General features: G+C 49.1%; 1 protein-coding gene across 1 annotated transcript in view; it reads right to left on the bottom strand.

The window, feature by feature from the left end:
- The window catches only part of pou2f2a (POU class 2 homeobox 2a), a gene marked incomplete at both ends in the record, with an annotated part of 29,612 nt that overhangs the window by 14,918 nt on the left and 2,194 nt on the right, over window positions 1-12,500 (bottom strand). Inside the window, 3 exon segments of the mRNA XM_080531953.1 lie at window positions 1,427-1,524; window positions 3,267-3,383; window positions 11,227-11,283. Of these exon segments, the coding sequence (XP_080388079.1) occupies window positions 1,427-1,524; window positions 3,267-3,383; window positions 11,227-11,283 (272 nt within the window).

Below are 12,500 nucleotides of genomic sequence, written 5' to 3'. Positions count from 1 at the left end.
TGAACCCAGTGTGCGCTCCGGATGAATTTACGAATGCGGCCATTGTCTCAGAGACTTTAGACAAACACAGTTACAGGAAGTCACTCTGGGGAAGAGCGTCTGCTAAATGACACAGATGTAAACGTACATGCTATGCTGTAAAAGCCGGTTTATGTTTGATCCGGCACAGATCCGGCACAGGAGGCTCCAACCTGCGGAGCCTCCTGATTGGTCTGGATTCTGAACTTAACAGGAAGCCAGTAGAGTCTCTAAAATAGGAGTTATATGAGGTCGTCTGCTTGTTTTGGTTAAAACTCTCGCTGCTGCATTTTTGACTAATTGCAGCTGGCCAATAGCTTTCTACAGAAGACCAGAAAGGAGACTGTTAGTACCGTAGTACAATAGACCAAACGGGTAATAACAAGAACATGCATTAACACTTCTGCATCAGATTGCCGGAGAAAATGTCTAACTTTTGCAATATTCCGTATTGATAATGGTGTTGATGGTGTTAATGCTAATGGTGCTAATGCTAATTATGCTGATGCTAATGCTAATGGTGTTGATGGTGTTAATGCTAATGATGCTAATGCTAATTATGCTAATGCTAATGGTGTTGATGGTGCTAATGCTAATGGTGCTAATGCTAATGATGCTAATGGTGCTGCTGGTTCCTCTCACCCTGCTGGGCCTGGGGGAGGAGGAACTGGGCCGGGGACTGGAGGTGGTGGCCTGGCATCAGGACCAGCTGCTGCAGCTGCAACAACTGCTGGATGTCCTGCAGGAGAGAGGGGGGAGGGAGGAGGGAGGAGGGGGAGGGAGGGTGGAGGAGGGGGAGGGAGGGTGGAGGAGGGGGAGGGAGGGTGGAGGAGGGGTGGAGGAGTAGAGGGGTGGAGAGGATGAGGGAGGGTGTAAGGAGGGGTGGAGGAGTAGAGGGGTGCAGGATTAGAGGGAGGGTGGAGGAGGAGGGGGAAGAGGAGGTGGAGGAGAAGGAGGAGAGGTGGAGGAGTGTAGAGGGGTTAGAGAGAGAGCTTGAATATGTCCATATATGCACACCCTTTGTGTTGGTTTAATCAGTGGGTAGGGTTGGTTTAATCAGTCAGTGGGTAAGTGTATTGATTGTAAGTCGCTTTGGAATAAGGCGTCTGCTAAATGCCAAAATGTAAATGTAAATGTAAGGTTGGTTTCTGCACTAAGTAGGTTTGGTTTCTCTAATATCCGACACAGACAGTGTGTAGGGTTGGTTGGTTTCAACAGTGGGTTAGTTTAGGGTTTGTTTACGGTTGGTTCACAGTTGGAGATTGGCTCCCCCTTACCTGGGCAGTGAGCTGGATTGGCTGAGAGAGGGCGAGCTGGGGCGGGGCTTGGGCTGCGCTCTGCTCCTGTTTTATTGGCTGCTGCTGCTGGCTCTGCTGCTGCTGCTGCTGATTGGTTGGCTGTTGCGGCGGCATGGGCAGCGTGAGACTGTTGCATGGCTGCGGCCAGGAGCTGAGTCTGTGCCTGCTGAAGTAACATCTGCTGCTGCGCAGGCAGGAGAGCAGCCAGCTGAGGAGGAGGAGGAGGAGGAGGAGGGGGAGGAGGAGGAGGAGGAGGAGGGGGGAGGAGGAGGAGGAGGAGGAGGTGGAAGAGGAGGAGGAGGAGGAAGTGGAGGAAGGGGAGGAAGAGGAGGAAGAGGAGGAGGAGGAGGAGGAGGTGGAGGTGGAGGAGGAAGAGGAGGAGGGGGAGGAGGAGGAGGAGGAGGGAGGGGGAGGAGGAGGAGGAGGAGGAGGAGGTGGAGGAGGAAGAGGGGGAGGAGGAGGAGGAGGAGGAGCGGGAGGAGGAGGAGGAGGGGGAGGAGGAGGAGGAGGAGGTGGAGGAGGAGGAGGTGGAGGAGGAGGAGGAGGAGGAGGGGGAGGAGGTGGAGGAGGAGGACGAGGAGGAGGAGGAGGAGGTGGAGAAGGAGGAGGAGGAGGAGGAGGAGGGGGAGGTGGAGGAGGAGGAGGAGGAGGTGGAGGAGGTGGAGGAGGAGGAGGAGGAGGGGAGGAGGTGGAAGAGGAGGAGGAGGAGGAGGAGGAGGTGGAGGAGGAAGAGGAGGAGGAGGAGGAGGTGGAGGAGGAGGAGGTGGAAGAGGAGGAGGAGGAGGTGGAGGAGGTGGAGGAGGAGGAGGAGGAGGGGGAGGAGGTGGAAGAGGAGGAGGAGGAGGAGGAGGAGGTGGAGGAGGAAGAGGAGGAGGAGGAGGAGGTGGAGGAGGAGGAGGAGGAGGAGGTGGAGGAGGAGGAGGAGGAGGGGGAGGAGGAGGAGGTGGAAGAGGAGGAGGAGGAGGTGGAGGAGGTGGAGGAGGAGGAGGAGGAGGGGGAGGAGGTGGAAGAGGAGGAGGAGGAGGGGAGGAGGTGGAGGAGGAAGAGGAGGAGGAGGAGGAGGTGGAGGAGGAGGAGGAGGAGGAGGAGGAGGGGGAGGAGGGGGAGGAGGTGGAGGAGGAGGAGGATGAGGAGGGGGTGGAGGAGGGTGGTGGAGGAGGAAGAGGAGGTGGGAGAGGTGGAGGAGGAGGAGGAGGTGGAGGAGGGGGAGGAGGAGGAGGAGGAGGGGGAGGAGGGGGGAGGAGGAGGAGGGGGGAGGAGGGGAGGAGGAGAGGAGGAAGTGGAGGAGGAGGAGGGGGAGGAGGAGGAGGAGGGGGAGGAGGTGGAGGAGGAGGAGGTGGAGGAGGTGGAGAGGAGGAGGGAGGAGGTGGAGGAGGTGGGAGGGGAAGAGGAGGAGGTGGAGGAGGTGAGGAGAGGGGAGGAGGAGGGGAGGGGGAGGGGGAGGGTGGAGGAGGTGGAGGAGGTGGAGGAGGAGGAGGTGGAGGAGGAGGAGGAGGAGGAGGAGGAGGGGGAGGAGGTGAGGGAGGAGGAGGAGGAGGAGGTGGAGGAGGAGGAGGAGGAGGTGGAGGAGGAGGAAGGGGAGGAAGAGGAGGAAAAGAGGCAAGAAGAAGGGAGAGAGGGTGGTGTTTGCCCAAAAAGGGAGGAAGGGTAAGGAGCAGGGAAGGGATGAAGATGAGTGTAGCCCAGTGTTAGAGGAGGAGATCAAAGGTCATGCAAGAGCAAGCAGGAGAAGCCAACTGTCTAGAGTCTGTCCCCCCCCCCCCCCCGACCCCTAACATCGAAGGCCAGGGGAGGCCGGTGGAGGTAGAAATCGGAGGCCAGGCCTCATTGTAGTGCATGGAACATTCACGGCATTCCTCATTCTGTTCCATGCATTTACAATGAGCACCCCCAGCCTCCGATTATTTATACCTCCACCAGCCTCCCCTGTAGTAGTGCGTGTGGCCTTACCCCTGCCAGCTGGCTGCCTGCCAGCATCAGCTGTGTGTGTGTGTGGTGGTGGGAGGTGGGCTGGGAGGGGGGGGGGAGGTGGGCGGCGGTCATCTCAAGGCCTTCCTCAGTCTTGCCCTGTAGGGAGACAATAAGCGTTCAGCGTCAGAGAACACAGAGCCTTGAAACACAACCTCTTTAGCCTCTCGTCCTTCAGATTGATTTTTTTGGTCTGCGACGCACTCCTCATCGGGATTCCTAGTCACAGCCTTCAGAAACTCCAGTAAATTGTATATGGAGTGCTTTACGACGGCCTCTCATTCACCCTTTCACACACACATTCACACACCAATGGCGGCAAGCTACCATGCAAGGCGCCGGCCCGCTCACTGGGAGCAATTTGGGGTTCAGTGTCTTGCCCAAGGACACTTCGACATGTAGCCAGCCGGGGCTCGAACCGCCGATCTGCTGACCTTGCGATTATTAGTCGGCGGCTCTACCTCCTGTGCCATAGCCACCCCTTTTTAATCAGGATTCCTAGTAACAGCCTTCAGAAACTCCAGTACATCCAGAACAGCGCTGTTAGGATCCTGAATGAGGGTGCGCAAATATGATCACATCATCCCCCAATCATCCTCAAATCACTTCACTGGCTCCCCGTCTCCCTCAGAATTGAATTCAAGGTCTCCCTCCTCACCCACCCAGTGCATTCACGGAAATGCCACCCTCCCCTACCTCAAGGAACTCCTCCATACCCCCCAGACCTCCTCACGCACCCTCCGTTCTGTTGCCACCAACCTCCCTCAAGACCCCCAGGACCAAGCACCGCACCATGGGGGATCGGTCTTTCTGCTGGGCTGCTCCCAGGCTGTGGAATGCTCTCCCTGACCACCTAACTCTCCTCTCCTCTCCTCTCCCCTCCTCTCTCCTCTCCTCTCTCCTCTCCCTGACCACCTAAGGGCACCACAGTCTGTGGATGCTTTTAAACCAGGCCATAAAAACCTGCCTTTTTAATAGAGCCTTTTATTAGCCTTTTTTAAATTGAAATTTGTATTCTTCTTTTATTATTTTTATTCTTCTTCAAAAATTGTGAAAATACCTCCGCTCAACCGTGATCAGACTTAGCTGAGGTGATGGAGCTGAAGAGTATCAAATAGAGTGAAAAACAACTGCATCCGCACACTCAAATCTGTGCTAGACCTAGACCTACTTCAGGCATGTGGTGTGTTTTGGGTGCAAGAAAGCACGTCATCAAATCCAATTCATAGTTATTATCTGTATTATTATCATACCGAGATTCAGATAGAAATGCAGGCTGCCATTGCCCAGACTAGTTTATTAGAAGAGTGCTGGTGCCAATGAAATTACTGGAGGCTTCAAACAGGGAATGCAACGTTTGCAGAAAAAGCGCTATACACATAAAGTTATTATTATTATTATTATTATTAATAATGCCCCACATATCCAACCTTTAAAGCAAACCTTAAGAAATGGCAAAAAACAAACCAATACAGTAACCATAACTCTCTCTCTAACCATAACCACCATAACTCTCTCTGTAACCATAACCACCCATAACTCTCTCTGTAACCATAACCACCCATAACTCTCTCTGTAACCATAACCACCCATAACTCTCTCTGTAACCATAACCACCCATAACTCTCTCTGTAACCATAACCACCCATAACTCTCTCTGTAACCATAACCATCCATAACTCTCTCTGTAACCATAACCACTCATAGCTCTCTCTCTAACCATAACCACCCATAACTCTCTCTCTAACCATAACCACCCATAACTCTCTCTGTAACCATAACCACCCATAACTCTCTCTGTAACCATAACCACCCACAACTCTCTCTGTAACCATAACCACCCATAACTCTCTCTCTAACCATAACCACCCACAACTCTCTCTGTAACCATAACCACCCACAACTCTCTCTGTAACCATAACCACCCATAACTCTCTCTGTAACCATAACCACCCATAACTCTCTCTGTAACCATAACCACCCACAACTCTCTCTGGACCTCTCCCTCAGTATCATCACACTACCTTATTTTCTGTCTTATTTTGCACTTTTAACCTGTGCACTTTAATTTCTACTGCTTCAATGTATGATATATATAAATATATATATATATATATATATATATATATATATATGTCTGTGGCTACAACTGTGCTAAATAACTCTAACTCTATCTAACAAAGGATACAGTGGCTAACTAATACATGCTTAATGAAATGCTTTCATCTCAAAGGCGCATCTATGAACTCTATGAACTCGGAATTGTCAGATTAGACGTTTCGTGTTGAAAGGGCTGGGCGGGCAAGTTGACACTACATATATCACATTTACATTTTTGGCATTTAGCAGAGGCCTTTATCCAAAGCGACTTGTCTAAGTAGATGAATGAATCATCTATCCATCAGTCATCATAAGGAGTAGTAATCTATGCTATTATTATTATATGACCAGGAGCCATTGGCACGTACACAACGCTAAAAGGAAGACATCTTTTTTTAAACACTACCTTTTACTTGTCCGAACATATATTGCAAAAAAACCTTGAAAACTAATGGCAATACAGGTTACATGTACTCTATATACATATGTTTGTGTTAGGGTTACATGTACTCTATATACTGTACATGTGTTTGTGTTAGGGTTAGGGTTACATGTACTCTATATACATGTGTTAGGGTTAGGGTTACATGTACTCTATATACATGTGTTAGGGTTAGGGTGTTAGGGTTAGGGTTACATGTACTCTATATACATGTGTTAGGGTTAGGGTTACATGTACTCTATATACATGTGTTAGGGTTAGGGTGTTAGGGTTAGGGTTACATGTACTCTATATACATGTGTTAGGGTTAGGGTGTTAGGGTTAGGGTTACTAGCTCAATAAAAGCTGTATACGTATTTTCTTTCCATACTAAATTATATTATTGTAGATATACATTTAATTGTCATTGACAGAGTACAACAAGAATGAGAGGTTTCGGGGCGCTTAGGTGGCGTAGCGGGTTAAGCGCTGACCATGTAACCGCAGGGTCCCCGGTTCGAATCTGGCCGGGAACATATCCTGCATGTCATCCCTCCTCTCTCACCCATCCTTCCTATCTAAATCTTCACTGTATCTGTCAAATAAAATGAAAAATATGAGTGGGACTGCCCCACTCAGAAAAAAAGAAAAGAATGAGAGGTTTCATGTCCAAGCAAGACCTTGAAAAACTCATCCATGCATTTGTTTCGAGAAGACTTGAATATTGTAATGGTCTACTAACAGGCCTATCTAAAGGAGCTGTTCGTAAATTCCAGCTCATCCAAAATGCTGCTGCTAGGGTCCTAACAAAAACAAAGAAGTTTGAACACATTACCACCAATCCTGAGATCCCTGCACTGGCTACCAGTCTCTCAGAGAATTGAATTCAAAATCCTCTTAATTGCATACAAATCACAAAATAGTCTTGGACCAAAATACATATCAGATCTCCTCCCACCCTATATTCCTGCAAGGTCCCTAAGGTCAGCTGAGACAAATCAGCTGATCATTCCAAGAGTGAAAACAAAACGAAACAATTACCATGCGTTGGTCCAGAGACAGAAATGCAGTTAGTCCAGTGTGCGGAACTTCAGAACATTCCAAAACATTCCAAGACGATTTCAGAACATTCCAAGACTACAGATCGTTGACATGTAGGAGCCCTGATTAACTACACATCCATCTTCCCTCTGTCTGTCTGTCTGTCTGTCTGTCTGTCTCTCTCTCTCTCTCTCTCTCTCTCTCTCTCTCTCTCTCTCTCTCTCTCTCTCTCTCTCTCTCTCTCTCTCTCTCTCTCTCTCTCCCTGTCAGCACCTGACAGCTGAGCACGCCTTCCTCTGCAGGTAGAGCTTGTACTAATGGGAGGTAGAGAGCTTGTACTAATGGGAGGCCGGTGGAGGTAGAAATCGGAGGACAGGGAGCTCATTGCACAGCCTTGGGGAGTAGTTTCACTGCATGCTGCGGTAGCTTGGTGGTAGTTAAACTACATGAATAATAATAATAATAATAATAATAATAATAATAATTCATTATATTTATATAGAGCTTTTCCGGGGCTCAAAGACTCTGACAATATGGGAAAAACAGAAACAAGCAACAGATAACATGAGCACATAGAACACAGAGTTAACGAACAGGCACAGGGGAGAATTAACACAGCAATGTCCAGAGGGGGTGGCAGGGTTAGGGGAGATGGTTAGGGGTAGGGGAGGTTGTATGCATGAGAGAACAGGTAGGTTTTGAGGTGGGATTTAAAAGTGGAGAGTGAGGGTGAGTCTCTGAGTGGTTGAGGGAGAGAGTTCCAGAGGCGGGGTGCAGCTAGTGAAATTAAAAATGAATCATTGGAATTAAACTATAATTCCAGTCCTTCAACTTTCCCCACTATTTCCTACTTCACTGTCTACAGTCTCCTCTCTCACAGGATGAACATTGCACCCCACCCCCCTCTCCCCACATATCTACTGCATATATCTTACTGTACATATCTCGCCCTTGTCTGGACATAACTCTCTTTTGCACTATGCACTACTATCGGAGTGCAAAAAAGCAGCATCCGCCGTTCCGCACACTCAAATCTGTGCAAAACAACATTATTCAAGAAAGTTGATGACCGAAAGCTCACAATAAATAAACAATGTATTTTTAATAAGGTTTGGGTGTGCGGAGGATGCGGCTTTTTTCACTCTGTTTGATCCTCTTCAGCTCCGGTACCTCAGCTAAGTCTGATCACGGATGAGCGGTTGGTGTTTTAACTATCTGGCTGGACGCCGAATGCGGTTGGTTGTCTCTGTACTTGTGTACTTGTACTCTGCCAATGACAATTACATGTAATATGAATCTCTCTGCTCCATCTAACTGTTCTTCTTCTGTCTCCCTCTGGTTTCAGAGCAGGTCAGTCACATGACCTGGTCATCATGTCCTCACCTTCTTAAAATAACGGCCTAAGTCATATTTCAGTCAAGCGTCTTTGAGTGTCTAGAAAAGCGCTATATAAGTCTAATGTATTATTATTATTATATTTTATATTTTATTTTTAGTCATATGTTATATTTTAAGTCATATTTTTGAAGAATGAACTAAACCATTATTTTCTTTTTTAGTAATTTTTTTAGTAATTTATAAAGTAAAATAGAATATAATGTGTGGTGGCCTGGGAAAACCCGTCGGATGTCGCTGGCGTTCGTTTGTGGCAAAGAGCAAAAATAGATGGAAATTGCGATTTTGGCGATTTTGATATTATGTGGTATTCTAGTACTTTGAACTCCATACTACATTATGGTGAATAAACATTTTAAGAAAACAAAAGAGAAAGTACTTATTTTTATATTTTTGTGGTGGGTAGTTTGCTAGCAAAACAACGTCACGTTGAACGTGTCTCATTCTCAGTTAAGCAACGAACGCACACGAGCGAAAGGAGAGACGATACTTCCACCTGTGTTATTGCCAGTTTACTGATGCTCACAATAAGCATAAAGTAATAACATCTTAACAAGAAGACACACAAATGGATCTGTTCCTCTTGACATGATACATTAAAATGCTCAAACTTTTTAAAATAAAGGGCTATCTCAGTCATTCAACCAGTTATGAATAGCTGAGAACTTCTAATTTATGGAAATATAAAAAAATGAAAATGTCAAAATGCCACCATGTGAAGGGTTTTCCCAGGCCACCACACATATATTTAGGCAAAAACTTAATTTTCCTCAAAAGTGACTTAAGCCATTATTTTAAGAAGGTGACGATGTGTTGGTTGGAGTAGTTTCTATGTAGTGAACTACTTTTTCAAAGTAGCTTTAGTTTGGCAAACTCTATTTCTCTGAAGGGCAGCTTTAGTGCAGCTCAACCTCTCTCCTTGTAAAGTATTTGGTAATCTAGTTAAATACATGTTCAGAGTAGCATGGTAATGCAGGGATGGAATGAAGATTCACTTACTTAGACAAAAGTATTTACTGTAAGTCGCTTTGGATGAAGGCGTCTGGCCAAATGCCAAATATGTAAATCACATTGCATTACATTGAACCTCTGTCCTCCAATTTCTACCTCCCCTAGCCTCCCCTGGTGTTCTACCTCCCCCAGCCTCCCCCTGGTGTTCTACCTCCCCCAGCCTCCCCTGGTGTTCTACCTTCCCCAGCCTCCCCTGGTGTTCTACCTCCCCCAGCCTCCTCTGGTGTTCTACCTCCCCCAGCCTCCCCTGGTGTTCTACCTCCCCCAGCCTCCCCTGGTGTTCTACCTCCACCAGCCTCCCCTGGTGTTCTACCTCCCCCAGCCTCCCCTGGTGTTCTACCTCCACCAGCCTCCCCTGGTGTTCTACCTCCCCCAGCCTCCTCTGGTGTTCTACCTCCCCCAGCCTCCCCTGGTGTTCTACCTCCCCCAGCCTCCCCTGGTGTTCTACCTCCACCAGCCTCCCCTGGTGTTCTACCTCCCCCAGCCTCCCCTGGTGTTCTACCTCCCCCAGCGTCCCCTGATGTTCTACCTCTCCCAGCCTCCCCTGGTGTTCTACCTCCCCCAGCCTCCCCTGGTGTTCTACCTCCCCCAGCCTCCCCTGGTGTTCTACCTCCCCCAGCCTCCCCTGGTGTTCTACCTCCCCCCAGCCTCCCCTGGTGTTCTACCTCCACCAGCCTCCCCTGGTGTTCTACCTCCCCCAGCCTCCCCTGGTGTTCTACCTCCCCCAGCCTCCCCTGGTGTTCTACATCCCCCAGCCTCCCCTGGTGTTCTACCTCCCCCAGCCTCCCCTGGTGTTCTACCTCCCCCAGCCTCCCCCAGCCTCCCCTGGTGTTCTACCTCCCCCAGCCTCCCCTGGTGTTCTACCTCCCCCCAGCCTCCCCTGGTGTTCTACCTCCCCCCAGCCTCCCCTGGTGTTCTACCTCCACCAGCCTCCCCTGGTGTTCTACCTCCCCTAGCCTCCCCTGGTGTTCTACCTCCCCCAGCCTCCCCTGGTGTTCTACCTCCCCAAGCCTCCCCTGGTGTTCTACCTCCCCCAGCCTCCCCTGGTGTTCTACCTCCCCCAGCCTCCCCCAGCCTCCCCTGGTGTTCTACCTCCCCCAGCCTCCCCCAGCCTCCCCTGGTGTTCTACCTCCCCCAGCCTCCCCTGGTGTTCTACCTCCCCCCAGCCTCCCCTGGTGTTCTACCTCCCCCCAGCCTCCCCTGGTGTTCTACCTCCCCCAGCCTCCCCTGGTGTTCTACCTCCCCCAGCCTCCCCTGGTGTTCTACCTCCCCCAGCCTCCCCTGGTGTTCTACCTCCCTCCAGCCTCCCCTGGTGTTCTACCTCCCCCAGCCTCCCCCAGCCTCCCCCAGCCTCCCCATGTGTTCTACCTCCCCCAGCCTCCCCTGGTGTTCTACCTCCCCCAGCCTCCCCTGGTGTTCTACCTCCCCCAGCCTCCCCTGGCTTGTCCCCGCGGCACTCTTCAGTTCTCACGAGGAGGGTGTGTGTCATTGCGCAAACATTCCAGATTTGCATGTTAGTCTGTCTCTGGTGCCTCAGCCAGGGGCGTATATATGTTGGCCAACCATAACGTTCCCAGGCCAAGTCACACAGATTCAACAAGCATCTCTCCCATATCCCGACAGGCAGTGTACGGGACCACTATAATTTGATTTGATTTGACATGCACACACATCATACACACACACACACACACACACACACACACATACGCACAGACACACATGCACACAGACGCGCAGACACACACATACACACACACCACATACACACAGACGCGCAGACACACACACACACATACACACAGACGTGCAGACACACACAGACACACAGATGCACAGATGCACATTCTCACACACACACACACACACACACACACAGATGCACATTCTCACACACACACACACACACACACACACACACACACACACAGATGCACATTCACACACACACACGCACGGAAAACACACACTCACCTTGGTGCTGCTCAAGGTAGGGGAGAGGCTGAAGGGACTCGTTTTCATTGGCTGAACCTGGAACACACACACACACATCTGTTCACCTGCGCCGTCGTCCCCGGTAACCTATCCAGACATGTATGCTACACATATTTACATCTATAATCTAAGAAAAAGTCGTAAAAAACAACAGTAAGAGAATAAATCATTCTCCAGTATTTGGTGTCTGCCTACACAAGTAGTATGTTCCAGTCAGTACTGATCATAAAACGTTACAGTGTCTGTCTCAGTGAGTCCCAGAGAAACAGCATCTCATTTCTACACATTGAACATTTTTCAGCAACATAATATATGTGACAAGGTCTGGTGAAGGTCTGAAGTTCTCAAGTAGGGCACAGGTCATGGACTGGACTGACTCATATATATATATATATATATATAGCGCCTTTATCCAAAGGGCTTTGCTTTACAATGGCCTCTCATTCACCTATCCACACACACATTCACACACCAATGGCGGCAAGCTACCATGCAAGTCGCTGGTCGGCCCGCTCACTGGGAGCAATTTGGGGTTCAGTGTCTTGCCCAAGGACACCTCGATATGTGGCCAGCCGGGGCTCGAACAGCCGATCTGCCGACCTTGCGATCATTAGACAGCGGCTCTACCTCCTGCGCCACAGCCGGCCCTCAGGTCATTTTCCAGTTTTTTCCAGATTATGAAAGTGCAGATCGTAAGCTTTCAAATGATGTGTCATACATTAAAATACACAGAAAATAGTTGAAGGAAGATATGCTTATTTTAATGTTGGTACACCTCAAACCAAATAGCGGAGAAACTCACGCTGAATCAAAACACACCCAAAACAGCTGTTAATAGCTAGCGGCTAAGAAGGAACATCGCTATGAACATCTAACTGCATGTTTAGCACATCACAACATGCTGATAGAACATCAACATGCTAGAAACACAGCTACCGTACACATACCGGTAATTAGATTATCACACAGTCCTTGCTTTTGAACTCGTCCTAAAACGTTTTTGTTTACAAGCCATGTATCACTAATCCAGTAGCCTACGGCAGACGATATACAGTGAATCCAATTCACAAATAGTAAGTATTTAATGATCCTAAAACTGTTGTTTGTTGTATTGAGTGAGCTCTTCAACACTTCCAACTTTCATATTTTTTATTTTTTTTTTACAAACATTAACGTTAATAAGAGTTTTTTGGTCATTTGCGCAACTCGAGAATTGCCGACATGCGGCCCATTTCACCAGACCATGTCACATA

The sequence above is a fragment of the Nansenia antarctica genome (genome assembly GCF_963989245.1).
Source record: "Nansenia antarctica genome assembly, chromosome: 5".
Lineage (NCBI taxonomy): Eukaryota > Metazoa > Chordata > Actinopteri > Argentiniformes > Microstomatidae > Nansenia > Nansenia antarctica.
The sequence above is the reverse complement of the archived record's forward strand: the minus strand, read 5'-3'. Positions and strand labels throughout refer to the sequence as shown.